Source organism: Nicotiana tabacum, chromosome 6 (assembly GCF_000715075.1).
Source record: "Nicotiana tabacum cultivar K326 chromosome 6, ASM71507v2, whole genome shotgun sequence".
Classification (NCBI taxonomy): Eukaryota; Viridiplantae; Streptophyta; class Magnoliopsida; order Solanales; family Solanaceae; genus Nicotiana; species Nicotiana tabacum.
In genome coordinates this window covers 57,353,540-57,372,243 of record NC_134085.1, presented here as the reverse complement: position 1 = coordinate 57,372,243, position 18,704 = coordinate 57,353,540, and the positions used below count along the sequence as shown (strand labels likewise).

At 38.7% G+C, this 18,704-nt stretch overlaps 1 protein-coding gene and 1 non-coding gene across 2 annotated transcripts; both read right to left on the bottom strand.

Moving 5' to 3' along the window:
- Positions 1-617: 617 nt before the first annotated feature.
- Positions 618-14,127, bottom strand: LOC107794028 (protein DA1-related 2-like). Its single transcript, XM_075254777.1, has 12 exons — positions 13,588-14,127; positions 13,319-13,458; positions 12,505-12,592; positions 12,247-12,379; positions 9,167-9,287; positions 8,921-9,004; positions 8,417-8,536; positions 8,115-8,327; positions 7,980-8,042; positions 7,782-7,897; positions 1,669-1,727; positions 618-1,489 (listed from the first exon to the last, which is right to left on the bottom strand). The coding sequence occupies exons 1-12, from the start codon at positions 13,622-13,624 to the stop codon at positions 1,167-1,169; spliced, it is 1,497 nt and encodes a 498-aa protein (XP_075110878.1). The 5' UTR covers positions 13,625-14,127; the 3' UTR covers positions 618-1,166.
- A 3,166-nt stretch (positions 14,128-17,293) lies between these two features.
- LOC142182367 (small nucleolar RNA R71) lies at positions 17,294-17,400 on the bottom strand. Its single transcript, XR_012711203.1, has one exon. It is a non-coding gene; the product is annotated as a small nucleolar RNA R71 (small nucleolar RNA).
- Positions 17,401-18,704: the final 1,304 nt, after the last annotated feature.

Sequence of the window (18,704 nt, the reverse complement as noted above, 5' to 3'; positions counted from 1 at the left end):
GATTCTTCTTGGTGCCTTTGATAAGCCTACGAGTTGAAGCTTCTTGTTGGAAAAGTGACTTAAAAACAAAATTATTCCTGGAAAATCTAAAATCTGTGTCGATCTTTTGGAAGTGAATGGATTTACTACCTTGTCTTTGTCCTCCCTTCCCCTACGACAGAAAAGAAAGGATAACTTCCCTTTGGTCATTGTTTGAATTGGAAAAAGAATTAGAATTGTAGCCACACCGGACTCTTCTCGCAATACTGCAGAATATGTGTAAATAGATATCATTGGCAGAATTTCAATACAAAACCATCTCTTATCTCTGGAATAAGCCCCTTCTCAAAGTAGTTTAAACTTGATGGCTCGTGTTGTTACAGGGATCTGCTCAGCAGTGTAGACTCGTTTCTATGGCAGTGCTCGTCTATCATTTTGCCAGAGAACTTTCTGCTATAATACTCCCTATCTTCTTCTTTTCCCTTTTTTGAGCTTGTTTTCTCCAAAGATCTTTAAAATTACCAGACAATCGTAGTGTTCGTTGGTTGATATATCAAGTAGGAACATTGGCTAAAGAACACAGTTCAGTTCACTTTTTTTTTCGATAACGGTAGTATCCAAGCCATAATGCACACTCATTGAGTAAATCCGTCGGGTACATCACCAACATAGATACAGTGTAACTCTATCAACTCAAGGGTTTAACATATGCGACAAAGTCACCTAGTAACTTTTTGTCTGAACATGAGACCTCATAGTTCTCTACCAATTTCAATGACTACTAAGCTAACACCCTTAGGGTGCCACAATTGGATTCACTCTGCAGTACACTACTCCAAAAGTGATAACTGTAACAGGTACAGCTTAGGTAGGATTTCGTTCAAAACAACATTTGTCCAAGACATTGGATAATGATCCCGACGCATTCAGATGTGAACTTTTTGCAGTCCAAATGCACCAGCCCCCAATTACATTTTCTAGTTAATATTCACTGCCAAATATGCTACTCCCTAATTCTAGGATATTTCAAGTTCTTCCTTATCAGTAACCCAAAGGTTAGTGGGAGCTAATCCAGCATTGCATGATCGACTCACGTCCTCATGGGAGGATTCAATGACCTCCAGCTTGCCACACAGCAGAGGAAATGATCATCGACAAAACGAAGTAAAAGAGCTATCATGATTGCATCATACAGGAAAACTTCCTGTCAGCCGAATGTGATCCAATGTACGTCGCAAACCATACTTAATTACGGCTGCATTAGCAGCTCTAAATCCTGCACCATACGCTGGAGAAGCATCATGAGCTATCTGGTGCATGAAAAACTCACCCAACTTATTCTCCACACCTGACTTTCCACCTTTCTTGGAATACGACCATGTCGAAGAGGATGACGCAGTGGATGTGGACGGCATAATTCTGGATCCAGGCATTACTTCTGATTCAAGCCACATCTGAGAAAGCACTTGGCAGATGCCCTCCTCCACCTCAGGGCTGAGATTACGGAACCCTGCAAATTTCAGTAAAAACTATGGTCACTGTATATTCACTCAAAACTGAAATCAGGTAGTATTAACCATCACGAAGTGTTGAAGATGAACCATCTAGCAATCTTTCTTTGCTTGATTGCCTGTATTTGTAGAATCCTTGCCCCATACAGGCGCGGTCAAAAGACAGCAATCAAATTACCTTTTAGACGTAACCAGGCATGCATCAGTTCATGAGCAAGAATAGCACCGGTAAGTAATCTGCACATTGAAAGATAATGGTAAGTGTTTCTGGCCTTAACACGCTTTAGAATCCAATAGTAATAGTAATGGACAACTACAAGTACAGCATCATCACTTTGTCACAACCAGTATATACAGAGAGCAGGCAAAGGACAATATGTCTGCTCCATCCACTAAAAATGTAGATCACTGATTCTTTTCATCTGCTTCAAACTTCATTTCACAAAGCACATCCAAGAAAACTGTTTAGTTCATGTAGATGCTCCCTATGCCCTCTTTTTGGTTGCCCCTTAAGAGAAAAAGAGAAAAAGGAAGCTCTTGGTAGAGTGCTCTCAAGCACACCTTTCGAGGCTGTAAAAGACAACACTTTTCCGGCATAATCTAGTTCTCCGACGTCCTTTTCAGAGTCTTTAATTTTAATCATCCTCCCGTGATTAATCTTAAAAATTATTCTAGTTCATTATAGGTGATAATAGGATTTATTTTGCAGTTGGACTCAAATCGTATGACATTACAAGACTCGAATCAAGAGCAGAAACTTGGTTCGAATGGGTGGAAAGGAGTCGTAATCTCGTACGTAGATCAACCTTTAGCTGGAAAACTATGGAATGGTTGTGTTTTGTCCTTCAAGAGGCCTCAAAAGATGCTGGTACGTTTGTAAGGAAATGGCAGCTAAAGGAGCAATATTCATCATTCTACAGTTCCAGGAAATACAACAAGTTTGGAAGATTTATTAGCATTGTTACTGTCCAAGGTGACAACAGAGCAGGAACCATTATTCCAGAAGTTACATTTAATGCGGGATGGAATGAAATCGCATTTAAGATCAGGAACTTCATTAATGAAAATAAAAGGCCATTTATTACAAATGGTCCCAAGAAGGCAGATCCAAAAATTTCCTACGCTTCTGTTAAAGTCAGCAAATGGCAGTCAAGGGAGTGCGATGAAGTTCACGTTACACATGGTCCCAACAACAGAATATTAATCTCCGATGGTGAGGTCAACACAAATGATGGTTTGCTGAGCAGGTGCATTGTTGGAAGTTTTGACGAGGGCTTAGGCGAAAAACCAACCCTTGCCGACATCCGGTGATTGGTCAGTGAACACTTGGAAGAAAGCCTTTAGAGTCGATGTCTACGAAATGGCTGGACCCAATTTTCTTTTTCAATTTCCTAACAAGTACATGGCAGAACACATCCTTAAAGGGGAATGGAGGTGGAAGCGAGCAAAAATTCATCTGGAATGGTGGTCGCCGACGGCCGGCTGCTGCTCAATCAACCAAAAATGAGATTGGACATGGATTAGAGTTATGGGTCTCCCAATGCACTTCTGGACTGAGAAAATCTTCAAAGCTATTGGAGATCTTTGTGGTAGTTGGCTAGAAACTGAGGAAGAAACTTCCTTAAAGAACCATTAAAATTAGAGGTGATGGGGAGAAAGCACCGAAGGAAGTAGTTATAGTTGACAAGGGAATAAACTTTACTATTCCGATCTGGTGTGAATCTCCGACGAGGGTGGCTGCCGGAGAAGATGATGAAGAAGATGATGTTAGAAGAAAGCAGTGTATTGACCGCTTGGCAATGAAACCCTATCATGAAGTACAAAAGGCGTACAGGGGTATTAATGAAAGGGTTGGTCACGTGGGAACATCAAGAAATGTGCCAATTTCAAAATCTGATAAAGTGGAAGGGTCACGTGAAGGGGCCCAAAGGGTTCTGGCCCACAAACCTACCTATCCCTCAAAGCCTAATCTTCAGAAGAAGCCTTTGGACTCTATTATTAGTGAAACAGGGCGATCCCTTATCCCTTTCTTATTCATACTTTTCATGGAAGGGTTAAACAATATGTTAAGAATAGCACAGGGCAATGGATGAATTAAGGGCTTCAATGTGGCAAGGAACCAAACTGACAGGTTGGAGGTTACTCATCTTCAATATGCAGATGATATCCTCATTTTCTGTGATGCTGATCAGATTCAAGTAAAGTATTTAAGAGTGATTCTTATAATTTTCGAAGCCATCAATGGGGTATCTAATATTCAGCTGCTAGCAGGAATTCTGGGAGGTGAAATTGGTTCTATCCCAACCACTTATTTTGGGATGCCTTTGGGAGCTAAGAGCAAGTCCAAGGATATCTGGAATGGAGTCCTGGAAAAATGTGAGAAAAAGCTAGCAAGATGGAAATCAAACTACATTTCATTGGGTGGTAGATTGGTCCTCATTTACTCTGTGCTAGATGCTCTCCCCACATATATGTTGTCCCTATTTCCTATACCTGCCAATGTAGAGAAAAGACTGGACACCTTGAGAACAAACTTCCTCTAGCATGGAAACAAAGAGAAGAAGGGCTTTCATCTAGTCAAATGGAAAACTTTGACCCTCAGCAAAAAGTTGGGAGGTCAGGGTTAGGAACTTGAGAATGTCGAATAAAAGTCTTGATGAAGTGGCTTTGGAGGTTTACTAGGGAGGAACAAGCTTCGTGGAGCAAGGTTATAAAGGCTAAATATGGAAAGGAAGGATTCTGGATGACAGAGCATGTAAACAATGCTTATGGTACCAGCTTGTGCAGAACTATAAGGAATCTGTGGCCAAATTTTGCTGACAAGCTTCAATTCAAAGTAAGGGTAGTAGGAACACTCTTTTTTGGGAAGATAACTAGTTAGGAATTGGTTGTCTTATGAATCTTTTTCCAGACATTTATGCCCTGAATCAACAACATAGAGCTACAGTATATGAACTTCGGAGGGCACAGGCATGGAATCTCACTTTCAGAAGACCTTTACATGATTGGGAGCTGCCCAGAATAACAGACTTCTTTAACACTCTGGAGCTATGCAACGGACTGCAGAAGGGAGAAGATACAGTTAGCTAGAGCCAAAACAGCAGTGGGGTGTACACAGTCAGCTCAGCCTACAAGTATCTAAACCAAGATGTTGGACAAGTCAATCTATGGCCTTGGAAACACATCTGGAGGGTCAAGACACCATACAAAGTGGCATGTTTTTCTTGGCTGGTAGTTAGAGAAGTTTTAACACATGACAACCTGAAGAAAAGGGGAATACCAATCTGCTCGAAGTGTTACTTATGTGGCTAAGAGGTAGAGACAATCAGCCATCTGTTTCTACACTGTAGAGTGACTAGTGTAAGGCCCCGGGAAAACTTCGCTATGTAATTCAAGGTTTTGTGGTATCAAGGTAGGCTAATGCGTTGCATTTTCGGAGTTTGGGGTTCAACAATGCGTTGGGGAGTTGAAATTTTTCATCACTGGTAGACCAAGCTTTAGCCAGGCTGGACCAGGCCTTAAGCTGGCGATGCCTGGATAAAGCCAGGCTAGACCAGGCTTTAAGCTGGCGAGGCCTGGATAAAGCCAGGCTAGACCAGGCTTTAAGCTAGCGACGCCAGGTTTGTAGCCCGGTCCGGAATCTTGGACTATCCATTCTTCTATCTTTATAACCCGACCCAACTTCATTAAATACACGCAATGTGTCATTTTTGAGCAAAAATTTGATGTTATGAAGTGAGAGAGGGAGCCCTAGAGTGAGACAGTGATCTTCATTAAAGCATCCTTCAATTCTTACACAAATCTTTGAAGATTAACAAGGAAAAACATACTAGATTTTCATCCTTGAGGTAAGATTCTACACCCTAACCCTTAATTTCGAATTTTAGCTAAATATGGGTAATTATCAAGAAAGTTAGTGGGTATTGGAGTTATTATCTTGCATGCATGTATGTATGATAAAAGGGTATAGGGAGATTGTGAGCTAAAAATGTTAAAGATTGGGGTGTGAGATGATATAATTTTACACAAAAAAAGTCTTGAAACACAATGCACACATAATGTTTCGTAGAATGCTTTAATGAGCTAGAATTGCACATCATTCTCCTAATTTTGGGTCCCATTTTGTGATATTGCTAAAATAGATTGAAGTTGCTAATTCCGGAAACCCCCCTTTAAAGTATTAAGGAAAGCTCTATTGAGGTATGTATGGCTAAACCCCCTTCTTCTTAGAATCGAACCCCTGACATCCGTGAACTTGGTGTAAGTCCCTAAATTGATCATGCTAGAATCGTTTGCCCTATTGTGTTGTGTTGATAGATTCATGTTCAATGATTGTCTAACTGCTTATCATGTCTGATCTTCCTATGTGAGTATGTTTGACAGTGTAGAATATGTGTGAGGAAGGTTAAGAACTCATGTCAAGAAATTGAATAAAGGTTTTTGTGCCAATTCATATGTGAAGTCTCTGTAGGTTTAGAATTCCCGAGCTTTTCCCTTGCTTGTGAACATGCCTTACATGATAAACCTTATTGTTGCTATGATGATGTTGTTGAACGTGTAAAAAGGGAACTTGAATTGTGAAATGCGGCCAAAGGCCAAGAACGATGTGATATATGAGGTTAGACGTGCCATGTAATGAAAGATTGAAAGGAAATGTGAACTAAGATGAACGATTGAAAGGATGATGTCTCAAGTGAGATTCCCTAGTCGATCGGGCCGCGATCGGACACCATGCCGCACACATGGTGGTAATTGTGCTGAATTGATTGATTGAAATTATGAAAATGGATGATGTCTCAAATGAGATGACTTAGCCGGTCGGGTCGAGATCGGACTCCGTGTAGGAACACGGTGGTATTGTGGATTGTGGCATATGGCACTGAGATTATCAAACGTAAATAAAATGAGAACTTGTCCGGAAATTATGTGATCCTTGCTTGATGTTTTGATATGTGTTGAAGCTCTTATTGTATATCATGACGACCTCCCTTCTTGATTTCTTTTTGTTTCATTGTTCGTTCTATTAAGATTGGTGTTTAGCTCCACATACTAATCCTATTCCACAGTACTAACGCCCCTTTTGTCGGGGGCGCTACATCTTTTAATGGATGTAGGTGGTTCCATAGCCGACAGTGTTGATCGCAGCTAGCGGTGCTTGCCTTCATCTTCCCAGCAGTCTTGGTGAGCCCCATTCCTTCCCGGGGTCATGTAATACATCTTTTGCTTATATGATTGCCACGCTTTAAGGTATAGCCGGGGCCTTGTTGCCGGCACTTTTGTAGTACTTTCTTTTGTATCTACTTAGAGGCTCCGTAGACATTATGTGGGTTGTATATGGGTGTTGGGAAGTCAAAGGATGATGTTGTGTTTGGATTGTTGTTTCACTAAATAGTAGGGTGTGTGTATTTTGACAGCTCAACAACGATGTAATTAATGAAATGGCTTAGTAATGTACTTGTATGATCTCCTATTGTCTAATTAATGAAATCACGTATTCTCTCGAGCATAAGTGAGATGGGTAGGAAGTGTCCAGCAGGCTTGCTCGGCCGGGTTCACTCGGTTGAGTGCCGGTCGCGCCTCCCGAACTTGGGGCGTGACAGCTAGTCAGTTGTGGGATTTATTCATCAACCTCAGGGGCATTAGATGGTCAATGCCAGGAAGAACATCTGAATTCTTGTCAAGCTGGAATGTAGGGGGGAAGTACACTGCTTCAAACAAAGACAGATGGAAAATTGTCCATTTGGTGGACAGTATGGAAGGAGAGGAACTCAAGATGCTTTGAGGATACAATTAGCTCTATTCAGAAAATTAAGATGAATTGAATTCTTCTTTTTTGTTTTTGGTGTAAAGCAGAATATCGTCACGACTTAGAGTCAATTTTACAAGTCCTAGATTCCTTGTAAGAAGCGCAAGGATTGTAATAGGGAGCTTTGTAGGCTTTTGTAAACTCTTTCTTTTGGCTTCCAGCACAACCTTTGTGCTGAAGATTGATTAATACAAATATACATGTTACAATGTCAAAAAACAAAAACAAAAAAACTAATTTTGACACCCTACTGAGCAAACTACCCTAATACATGTTAAATTGAAATATTGAACTTAATGCTGTAGAAAGTTCTCTTCTTATAATCCCTTATATTTTGTGTCAATACCTTCTCTTTTCTTTTTCTGAGTTTTTTTTTTTTTTTGGGGGGGGGGGGATGCCACCTAATGAAATTAAATTCAACAATGAGGTCGGGAGAATAATTACATATATATATATATATATATATATATATATAAAATACATACCTGGGAAGCCCGTATAAGACTAGGATAGCTGTAACTTCACATTTTCTAGTTAGCTTCTGAGGCTGTGTTCTGATTCCTATTAGTCCACGACCACCCATTCTCGGCCTTTTGAGTATCTGGATTTGTTCAAATAAAATGTCATAGCAGGTATAGGACATTTCACTAGAAAGGATGATTCTAAGTGACTGAAGATCTTACACTGGTCACTGTCTGCTCTTCTGATAGGCATAGACCTCTGGTTTCAGGCATATGATGAAAACCCTAAAAGAAATTCCAGTCATAAATATTTGCAGACTGAAGAACAGAGAAAAAACAAGTAGAGATCATTCGTACATGCTTCTCCCCTTCAATGGCTTCATTAAGGGCTTGTCTTTCAACAAGCAACATAGGAACTTGCTGATCTATTGCCATATTCATGCCTTCATAAAAGTCTCTAATGGCATGGTATAGTTGTTGACAGTCCCCAGTGTCCGCAATGGCCGACTCAGTGCACTCTAAACATAAGCTCCGACCATCTCCAAGTGATATGTATCTTGTATTACATGACTTCGAGAAGATAAAGAAGCAATATAAATAACAAGCATATAAGTTGAATGAGAGGCAACCCAACATTTCCCATTATTTGAAATACCTACCTCGAGACGTTCACAACTACAACATCGTTTGGTGTCATCATTCTCATGTGAAGGACAATATTTCTGGGACCAAAATGGATGGCATCTATACTCTATCAATCCAGCTCCATTTGTTGGGATCTGCAAATATGAGTGTTAGATGATTATTAGATGTATTATCCTGTAAGGAACAATGCTACCTTTGACAATGGTTTGCTAATAGAAATTTACAAATTGATATTTTATCCACATGACTGACAAAAGATAGGATGACACTTTTGCCTTTCCGCACAGACATTAATAATATTGAAGCTGTTTTCTGATAAAAATAAACACATAATAGACAATTTGACTCCAAGGGCCTAAGATGTAAGTGGGAACAAAGGGCAATGCTATTCACTAACTAAACATACAAGAGGGGCCTAAATCCACAGATGACGACCGAACAAAAACCATGAACCAAATTTGGATTGAAATGAGCATCTTCCGGTAACAAAATCACACAGAGAAGCAGTGTATCCTTACAAATTGGTGGCACACTTCGCATTTGGGATGAGTCAGTTCCTTGAAGCATGACTTATGATATGAATTGTTCCCTGACAAAGAAAACTTGAATCAACAAAGAAAACCAATGAGCTAAACATGAGAATGGGTTCAAACACTTTTAGCTTGTACAAGACTTTCAGTTACACGGTTTAATATTTTATTTTCACATTTGGAAGAGGGTTCAAGTGTTGGAAGAAATGATTAACACCAAGGACAATATTGTACCTCGTACTCGGTAATTTGAAGACCACAGGCATGACAAAGAAAGCACTCTGGATGAAAGAAAGTTCCCATGCATCCCAAATAATTGCCAGAGCCAATATCCCCATGGCAGCCACTACATTTTCTGCAAAGTAAACGCATTCTCATAATTTCTTTCATGGTGAAGAAATAGTTATAACATCATATAGTGTTCATCTTCAAGACAAGTGTACATATGTATCAACTTATCTCACCCTGAGATATCTACATGTTTGGCTATGCAGCAGTTTATTACCACAGAGTAAGTAGTTTGGATTTTCAGTACTCCAAAACAAAGATAAAATATACACAGTCGCTTTCTTTGTATAACATATATGTATTTTTTTCTTTATAACCGGGAAATTCCTGATAATGGGCCCACCCCTCTACCCTTCTCTACTTAAGTACCACGCTTTTGACTTATATGCATACACGTACTTTAAAGTACAAACAGATCCAATCATCACCTGAAGTTTGAATTATGTATACAGTATATATCACCAAAAACAAGGAATTGCTTGAATATTTCATGTGATAGCATTTAGCACGTCACAGTCCTCTATTTGAGCAAACATCTGACAGAACATTGATCAACCTTTTCTGATTAATTACTTGGATCTGATGGCAAAAGAATTTACCAAAACAAAGGATGTTCAGCATCTTATGTAATAAATCCACCATAAGTGAAAAAGAAACAATTTTTTCTGTATTTTATCTTATATCTTGCTTCATTATCAGTGGATACAAAAGCTGCTTTGCTTGGTCAGGGACAGATGAATCAACTACAGTATGTTGACGCTCAGCATAAAAAATAGTCAAATTCTATAAAACAATCTTTAAATGAATATAAAGAACTCATATAGCCGACTTTTGGTTTGATGTAAAATTGATTGATTCACATTGTAGAAGATAACTGATAAAGTTAGTAAACCTTACTAACTAATATTGCACAAGCTAATAAATCTCTAACACCACTAGGACTCAGTCCCAAACTGGTTAGGGTTGGCTACATGAGCTCATTGACCATGTTACTCCATTTATATTATCTCATGCCAATTTTATGCAAATATAAATAAAAGGTATTAGGTTGTGATACCAATTGGTGAGTGTAATACCAAGGTGACATAATACCAAAAACTGAGAAGGCGAATATCTATTGAACCGATAGCTAAAGAATTTTCTTTAGAAGGTTTTGCCTAGCCTAGATTAACACGGCACACCTTACCAACAATTTGTCTGGTCTTTATCCAACAAGAATCTTTAAACTATGGTAATCACGCCTATTATGGTTTTCAATATTCTATAATCAATTAAGAATCAATCTCCCATAATTGAAGAAAGAAACAAGAGAGAAAAGTTAGAAAGAAAATACGTTATCTCAGCACACAATATTTTACAAGGATAAGAGAGTTCTGCCTCTCTACAACAAATAAGCCTTATTAGCTGTAGAGAGACAGAATCCTTCTGACACTGATCCAATTTGATTGGACCGACACTAATACATTTTAAAAATGTGAGCTAAAAGCTCAACTGATTTACAACCTAAACGTCAAAAAGCACAACTAATGAGACACTTTAAAATGCACCAACAATAACCACTTATTTTGACATGAACTACTAAAACACTAACCATTAAAGCACTTTACATCGTGGAAAATTTCAGCCCATGAAAGACAAATAAAAACATATGTGTCTTTCATGGCTGAAGTTTTCCACTATGTAAAGCTAGTGGATGTTGGTGGTTGGTGCTTTAGTCCATGTCAAAATCAGTGGTGCCCAAATCTCACTCTCATATAATATTATTGGTCTTATAGATATTTTATAAAACTTATCTTTCACTTTGGTAGGCATCCACATAACACCCTTGTAACACTTCCCCATTTCAACTGTACGACTTTGATTCTATTTATAACATCTTCATCTATCATTTCAGTCTCCTGAAACAACGAGTCTAAATATCTGAACTGTTTGCAGTTAGCATTGCGATCCCCATCGAATTCCACCTATTTCACTCTTCTTTTATTGGCTAAACTTGCAGTGCATATATTCATTCTTACTTCTACTTATAAATCCTCGCTCTCTAAAGTGCTTCTCCACAGTTCAAGATGTTGTTGACACTCTCATTGTTTTCGTCAATTAGCACGATGTCCTCGGCAAATAGCATATAACAGGTGACCTCCTCTTGTATTATATTGTGCTGGTTAGCTTTTCCATAACTAGGATAAACAAGCATGGTCAATGTCGATCCCTGGTGTAATTAATTTCTAACATTTAATGAAATTTCATGAAAGTAATTTTGTTTTAAGTGGCAAGGTAGACCTAAAACCAAATGTAGGGAAATTGTCTCGAAAGATTTACAATCTCTCAAAATTCCGACGGTTTTAGCGAGGAACATAAGACAATGAAGCAAAGATCTATATAGGCGATACCAACTAGTTGGATTAATGCTTAATCATATCGGTACATTTCCATTAAAGCCGGTGTTCGCCAAAACTCCAAAAGTCTTTTTAGTTTGTTTAAAGATTTGTGTCTCCGAGTAAGGATAAATGTGATATATAAAGAACCTTTACTATTAGAGAACCCCTAATTTGTCTTAAACATAAATTATTGAATATCGGAATGAAATGGATCCAAATGAAGGAGAATTAATATAGAGGATTCATATAACCGACTCAACTAGCTTCGGATTCAGGCATAATAGTTGATTTGTGTTTATCATTGCAAGTTACCAAATCAATAATTCCAATAAAATAATATTTACCAATTTTAGGAAAACAAATTGGTTTATAAATTATTAGAAAAAAGATAATAGATTGTGCACTATATTTTGAATTTTAAACGTTTTGAATGAGTAAGTATATGTTGATTTTGATTATAAATTATTAGAAGAAAAAAAAGTGATGGAGTAAATAAAATAAAAATCGAAAATAGGTAAGACATTTTGGGTAATGTTGAAAGGTTATAAAACTAAAAAATATCATGCTTTTATAAGTTTCCAAGTTTCTCATCTCCCAAGATATAATGCAAAAATCAAAATCTCAATCTTGTAAACATAAAACAATTACCTACAACCTCTGGCATTGTAATCCCAAGGGGCATGTGAAGGAGCATGTGGAGGAGGATACGAGGACGAGTTAATGTTATCATGGAGTGATCTTGCTAGGTCTTCATCTTTCCCAGTCCCCTGTCGTCTTTGTCCTATGAAAAAGAGCAACACACTCATAGTGATATATTAAAGTCAACAAACAACTAATCCCTCTAAAAGATTGTTGAAGGAAAAGAATAGAACATGCTCCACAGGCTTGCAAAATATAAATAAATACCATTTGGTCTCTTCGAATCTTTGGCTAGAGAGCGTGCAATTGATCGATCTAGTTCCTCTTTCTCTTTACTGGCCCTAGAGTGATCATCCTGTTAACTTTTAAAATGCATTAGCAATCCATTCCATCAAAGAAGATATGCAGTTCAACATAGAAATACTCCAAACAACTATTTTGATTCTCAAAAACAAAAATGAAGAAGAAGTTAGTTATGGCTTAATATCAGTTTGATGATACAGTTAATCAATTATCTAAACTTGAGAGTGGAAGAATGTAAAAGCCTTTTCTTTTCTAATTCTAGTTGGAACTATATCTTGAAGAACTTCAAGAACTTGACTAGATATCGCCGGCAATCAATTTGAATTGATACTTAATTTACATATGATCAGTTTTTCAAGTCATCTTGAATGCGGTTAATCGTTGTAATAACAAAATTCATTGGCTAGAAAGGTAAAATGAAGAACACAAGTACATCAAGTAACTATCCATATTCCAGTCTTCCAATGACACAAGCTAGCTAATTATATGGGAAATGTCTTTAGACGTAAATGGAATTATACCACATCAAATCATGGCTACAGAATTTAAATATAAAAAGACCAAAAGCAGCAGATAAAAATATTTAACCAGCATTCTGTTTGACCATTACAATACACATAGGTTCTTTACCAATATATCCAAACTAGTAACTATTTTGATTTTCAAGCGCAAGATTTCTATTCTGAATGAAGAAGAATTTTGCTTTTAGTAATTCTCTACCCGAGAAAAGCTTTTATCTGTAGTAATCCATAATCCAAAACATGAATAAGAAAGTTACCAGTGGTCTGGGTGGAGGGCGCCTAACCATGTTATCCTCCTCTCCAAGAAACTGTGGTCGTCCAGCTGGCACACTCCTATTGGCTGAGCCACCACCCTTGAAAAGCTTACTAAGCCATCTCATAAACCTTGACTTCCTCTCTGCGAATCAAGAAACAACACAGTGATCTTCTAAGACCCACACAAAAAAGCCAACATTTCTTATTATTACTCAAAAAGGATTACACTTTATATAGCTTCGAGCCCAATTAAGAAGTAGTGAAACATTACCAAATGTGAAAGGCTGATTGACACTTGAAGAAGACATGGCATGAAGACAGAAAAATTTGAGTAGTATGTATAGACAAAGATTTTTCTGGGATTTGGAGAAAGTCGTTGAAAAGGACTAAGAGAAAGAGGGAGAGGGGGAGAGAAGAAGAATGGCATCATTGTTGAAAAAGCTAAGAGAGAGGATATGTGAGATTCTTGGCTTGAGGGAAAGAAATGAAAGACTAATCAAATTGGGGAATCTGCTGAGGCGGATTTTAGATGGAAAGGGCAAAAAGTAAACTGGCAGTTCCGATTTTGAACGGCTCGGAGAAGTGGTGGGGGTGCTACTGACTACTGAGTGTAGCTTCAACAAGAGAATATATATATTCTGGAGAATTTCTTCTTCCTGTTTCAGAATTTGGTTTCCGCGGTAAACGATGTCCCTTTTAACCACTGTGCCCTCACCTCCCTTTCTTGTAAAGTAAAATGTCAAAAAAGAGAGAAAGTTACAGTGGTAGTGACACACAATTAGGGTGTGTTTGGTACAGAGGAAAATTTCCTGAAATTTGAAAATAAGTGGTGTTTTTATATATTTTTAGGTGCAGAAAACATTTTTGAATAACAATACTTTCTCCGTTTCAATTTAGATAATGTAGTTTGATTTGACACAAAGGTTAAGAAAGAAAAGAAGACTTTTGAAATATGTGGTCTTAAAAACTTAAGGGGTAACAGCTTTGTGGGATCATAATATTTGTGTAGCGATAAATGCTTCTCATTAAGGCTAAAATGAGTAAATGAAAAGTTCAAAGTTGAATTATTTCTAAATATAGAACTATGTCATTCTTTTTTGGAACGAACTAATAAGAAAAGTGTGTCATCTAAATTGAAACAAAGGGAGTATAATTTAGACAAATACTTGGGAGACAAAATATGTAAGGGTGATAGGTCAGGTTTAGGGGCCAAGGTTGCGGTAGGAGATGGGGGTGGTGGGTTGTTGGCGGGGAGTGGGGTGGAGGTGGAGAGAGGGATGGGGGTTTGGGGTATTAGGGCTAGGGGTGGAGGGCGGCTATCTATTTCGAGTACAGAGGAATGTTGATTTGACCATCCAACATAGCAAGTCAAAGCTAGGCCGGCCACAGCTTGAGGCTTGAGGTTCCTATCCTGCCATTCTTTTTATGGATCATTGTCAATATATGAATGGTAGCTTGGTATGTTTAATCCACACTTCAGAAAAGTAAAAACGTATGAATAAAGTATATTTAAAAAAAGTACTTAAGGAGTGAGAAAGAAAAACTTGATTAAGGAATTAAGTTAGGTCAAATATTTTAGTATAGCAACGTCTAAAAAAGTTCATTTCTATCTAGGCCAAATATATAGATTGCCCCTTAAACTTGTTAGAATTTTTCATTTAAACACTTAAACTAAGTTTTATCTCTATTGAACCCCCTGAATTGTGCCAATTAGACACGTTTTACTGATATGGCAGAGTACGTGTGCAATACTCATTTTGAGCGCGTTAGACCAATATCTTGTAGCAAAATATTTTCTTCTTCCTTACTTTCTTTCCCTCCCACCATCTTCCACCACCATCTGCCACCCTTCGCCTTCCCATCTAGTAGGGGGAAAAGGAACGAATGTAGATCCACAAAAACAAAATAGAAAATTCTCTTTCATTCATTATTTTCTTCTTTTTTTTTGTTGGTGTCAAATCCTTAACAGTTAAGTGGGAGATTGTTAGGGATATAGTAGACATGCCCTAGATCCAAACTGATAATAGGTGAATTGGACTATAATTAGGCCCTAAAGAACCACCTTCTTGTATAGTTTTTATGGTAAAAAGTGATAACAAAATGCTCTGATTAGTGCTTTTCATGCTTTGCAGGCTATATACAATAAAAGAAGTCTATGGAGTACTTTTGGGATCAATTACGGAGAAAAAGAGGCCAATCTTACAATATCCGCTAAGTGCACCACGCGAAGGCAGCAAAACCAGAACTGGAGATGGACTGCCGCGGTCCCGGCGTAACCGCGGTCGGACCGCGGCAGAAGGCTGTTGCGGATGCTGAGAGGCTAGTTGGCCGCGGTCCTGGCGTAACCGTGGTAGGACCGCGGCAGGAAGCAGAAAATTGAGGGACTGAAGTGCAAAACACGTGATTTTTAGCCTCAAACCCTATATTAAACAATAGAACTCGTCCAAGGGAGGCATGCAATGTTTTAGAAAGTACTTTGGCAAGAAAAACAAGTGTGAGAGATCACCCAAAACATCATATTTTCTTCTTCTTTTTATTTTTCTTGCAATTTTGATCATGAATATTTTCATAATTTATTTACTCATTGTCATGAGTAGCTAAATCCTTTGTCTAGGGTTTTGATGAAACCTATTGAAGGATGAACTTCTTGATTATGTTAATATAGTTTTCCAGTTTAATCTCTATTTGTTCAACTACGTGTTTGTTGTAGTTAATTGACAGGATCCTCAATTAGTTGTGCCTATATAGTATGCATAACTCGGGAGAGAGTGCATATGTAGGTAATTGTTGAACAACATCACTCCCAAAGTATAAGAGGGATCTATAACTGCGGGTTTAAAGGCGGGATTAGGGATAACGAAGTCTTGGGTGCAATCTAAAGTGAACTGTAATAAACAAAGCCAGCTAGCGTATCTCGAGAGAGTACATCTAGTAAATTATTGTGATTACTCGGGAGAGATTCACGATAATTTGAGTGTTCATGGTTGATAGAGATGTGTTGGTAAATCTATATGAAACATAAACAGAAGGGATTCCATCAATAGGGGAAATCACTACCTTAGAACCTTCTCATTATTGTTCACAACTTAAGCATATTTAGTTTAGAACTGTTTATTGACTTTCAATCTTAGTTATTAAATATACCATCAACTATTATTCACAATGTTTGGGGAAGTTGATTCTAAAGAATTTAGTAAGTCCAACGAAAGTAATTGATAGGTTAATTCTCTGTGGATTCGACTCTGGGCATAAATACTCAGGTTATATTTGCAACGTCCGCATTGTCCTTTTGTAAGGCATAGTTGGGCGTGATCAAATTTTGGCGTCGTTGCCAGGGAAATAACGGTGTTATCAATTACAATTGAAAGAAGTACAAAAATTCTTGTTGTAGTCATTTTTTCTCTATACGTTTGTTGACTTGGTTGCACAGGTGCATGCCTAGAAACTCATCGAGATCTGGTGAAGTATTTGAAGCATTATCAGATCCCGAGAAAGTTTTCAAGACCTTGAATGGGGCTAATCGGAAAAACAAACAACAACCAACAACTGCACAATTCGAAACAGTCATGGGGGATCACGAGGAAAACCCAGCGGTACCAATAGTGCCAGAGGCTGCTCTCTATGACTGGGCACAACCCACAACTGAAAATCTGTCCACAGCCATTGTAGTTCCGCATATACAGGTTGAGTCATTCCAAATTACGAATAACATGTTGCACTTGTTGCAGAACAAGGGACTATTTTCGGGGTCGCAAGTCGAAGATCCTCAGCAGCACTTGAAGAACTTCCTCTCTATCTGCAAAACCCAAAGGCAGCCCAACGTAACTCCTGAAGCAATCAAGCTGTTATTGTTTCCATTCTCAGTGACGGGAGCTGCCCAGACTTGGCTAAACTCACTTCCCATAAATTCTATAACAACTTGGGATGAGTTAGTCAGGCAATTCCATAACAAGTTCCACCCACCCAATAAGACTGCTCAACAAATTGATGAAATTTTGAGTTTTAAACAGAGACCAATGGAGACACTGCATGAAACATGGGAGCGCTTTAAAGGGATGCTGGTTATATGCCCGCACCATGGTATTCCAGATCTGATGTTGGGGTAGCGGTTTTACATGGGATTGTCAGATAGCATGAAGAACATTGTTGATGCTTCAGCTGGTGGAGCATTTTTTAGCAAAACATGGAGAGAAGGCCAGAGTCTACTTGACAAGATGGCACAAAATTCGGGATGGACAACCAGGAATGCACCTATCACTCCAGTGGTTCACTCAGTGCCCTTAGATCCATCCAACTCTATGGCTGAAAATATGGCCACCTTATTGACACAGATGAGTATACTCACCAAAAAGGTGGAAGAGTCAGGGCAGAAGTAGCAGGTACATATCGTAGATACTACTAATGGGGGCTTGTGCGCATCTTGCATTAGTCAGCCAATCGGTAACCAATGGAATGCAGAATATGATTATCACCACTACCCTGAAGACATGAATTATGTGTCTAATTATGGAGGCCAGAGACAGAGTGGTCAGAATTGGGGCCAGCAAAATCGGCAATACAGGCCAGTCCATCCACAGTTCAACAATGGAAACATGGGAGGTATGAGACCCACTAACAATATGGCACCTTACCCAAGGCCACAGGGATATAATAATCAGAATCAGCAGTAGGGGTATCATCCTCCTCAGCAGCAACATGGTGGAAGGCAGGAAGATGGGTTTGCTAGACTTGAGGCAATGATGCAGCAGGTTATTGGGTCTAATGTAAAGATTAATGAGAGAGTGGATGCACATGATGCAACAATCAAGAATATTAAAGTGCAGGTGGGCCAAATTTCTATGTCTCTGAACAATCGTCCTCATGGGACACTACCTGCAGACACCCAGATAAATCCAAAAGATCAAGGCCCAAAGTAGCTGATGGCGGTAAGTCTACGTAATGGCAGAGATCTGGATATAGAGCAAGAGAGGGCTCGAGAAACTAGACAAGTTGAGACACTTATACCAGTGCTCATTGAGCTAGATGAGTCAACGAAACTGACGGAGGTGCTAGTCCAGCCTGCCCAGGAAGAAAATAGCATCCAGAATGCGACCAAGAAAGAAGCTGAGACAGTCCAGGAACCAATAATTGAGGTAGCAGCTGATAAGGATCAATCCCAGTTAGTTGGGAAGAAGAGACCTCCTGCACCTTTCCCTCAGAGGCTGGCTAAGTATCAAAAGGAGGAACAATACAAGAAGTTCTTCGAAATGCTGAAACAAATCTAGGTAAACATACCATTGATTGAAGCTTTGAAGGAGATGCCTAGGTATGCAAAAATGATGAAGGACTTGATGTCCCGAAAGTTTGATTTCCAAGACTTGGCCACAGTTACTCTTACTCAGACATGTA